Consider the following 1,582-nt stretch of genomic DNA (forward strand, 5'->3'; position numbering starts at 1 on the left):
TGGTGGCGCCAAAGTTGTCTCTTCATAATAAAGTATATTGACATAATAGAAGCCAATCACAATAGCGTTTCAAGGGACTTCCATTGAACGGCAAGAACATGAGCCAATCAATAAAGACCGCACGTTGAAGCAGCCAATGTGAAGTGTCAGTAGTTGTAAGTAGGCGGGCTCTTTTCTGATCAGGAGGAGAGGGCCAAGTAGTAGCTGCAAAGCGGAAAGAAAATGGCGGCCGTGGCTGCGGAGCCAGGAGCTGCTGCGGCATCAACAACAGCGGGGGACGGGGTGGACTACGAACCCGAGCCAGGAGAGCATGTGGTCGACCTAGAGGCCCACTCCGTCCCAGAAATGGAGCTTTGTCACCAACCCGAGGATGTGGATGCAGTTCAGGAATGTAGCCAGGTCCAAATGGAAATCAGAAGGCCGGACCTTCAAGCCGCGGGAAAAGCTCTCGCTGCCCATGCGGTCTGTGAGCGCACCGAGACGGGGGGTTCCTGGGGCCGCTTGGGCACAGTCGAGCAGCCCGTGCTTATGGACTACAGGTGTACAGACGTTTCTGATTACGAGGAATCCTTCTCGCCGAAGGTGGAGGCTGGAGGCGAGGTCAGTGCTCTCGAATCCAGCCCCTGTCTTCTGCTCCCCAGCTCCATCTCAGACTCCCAGCCCTCTGTGGTCTTCTTGCATTCCCTTCCCGCTCAGGTTCCGTCGGAGCCTGAAACTGGACTGTCTCTGGCTGTCGAATATGACTCCAATCCCCTGTTAAGCCGTCCTACCGATCTGGAGTGTGAACTCATAGGCTTCACGCAGCCGGAGCCCGAACCCGCAAACGATGCTCCCGAGTCGGAACTCAAAACTCACGAGGATGCTTTCCATGACATCCCGCACCCATCAGACCACCTGGACTCTCTGTGCGCTGCAGAGGAGACCTCGCTGGGAGAATCGGTGGATCAGAGCTGCATTAGTGACTTGTCTACTGTTTCCAGTAAGGACTCTGCCGAACTTCCAGCGGTGGTGGATCAGTCGCTCATCTCATCAGCTGAGTCGGAGGAAGTGCGCTCGCATCCTCTTCATCAACAGAGTTTCAAAACGGACCTCAGAGAACCCGAAAGGGAGTCGGAGATGAAAGGCCCGCTTCTGTGTGAGACAGAGGCCGACGCGGTTGAGCGCCTGGTGCTCGGGTCCGAGGTCCGAGTCACGCTGGATCACATCATAGACGATGCGCTCGTGGTGTCGTTTCGCTTAGGCGAGAAGATCTTCTCCGGGGTACTCATGGACCTTTCGAAAAGGTAAACACGGGATTTGCGCTAAGAAGTTAATGCGTGTCCACTTACACATCCACCATACTTACTAAAGTTGGCTTTCGTAGCTGTCAGAAAGGTAAACAGCATCTTCACCATTACATTGTAATTTTTAACTTATCTTCATTTTAGTTCATGTTAAATCGTCAGCACCGTTTTTATATGGCCTCTTTTGTTGAACTCGTTTTATTTATTTTTTAATTATTGTTTATATATATATATATATATATATATATATATATATATATATATATATATATATATATATATATATATATATATATATA

At 49.9% G+C, this 1,582-nt stretch overlaps 1 protein-coding gene across 2 annotated transcripts in view; it reads left to right on the forward strand.

The window, feature by feature from the left end:
* The window catches only part of pwwp2a (PWWP domain containing 2A), a 9,266-nt gene continuing 7,684 nt past the window's right edge, over window positions 1–1,582 (forward strand). For both annotated transcript variants that reach the window (XR_001605349.1, XM_016240379.1), the window contains exon 1: window positions 1–1,283. Coding sequence is in view for 1 of the 2 variants with exons in the window: in XM_016240379.1 (XP_016095865.1) it covers window positions 223–1,283 (1,061 nt within the window). In the remaining variant the exon portion in view is untranslated. The remainder of the gene's footprint in view (window positions 1,284–1,582) is intronic.

This window comes from Sinocyclocheilus grahami, unplaced genomic scaffold (genome assembly GCF_001515645.1).
Source record: "Sinocyclocheilus grahami isolate Dianchi unplaced genomic scaffold, SAMN03320097.WGS_v1.1 scaffold588.1, whole genome shotgun sequence".
Taxonomy (NCBI): Eukaryota; Metazoa; Chordata; class Actinopteri; order Cypriniformes; family Cyprinidae; genus Sinocyclocheilus; species Sinocyclocheilus grahami.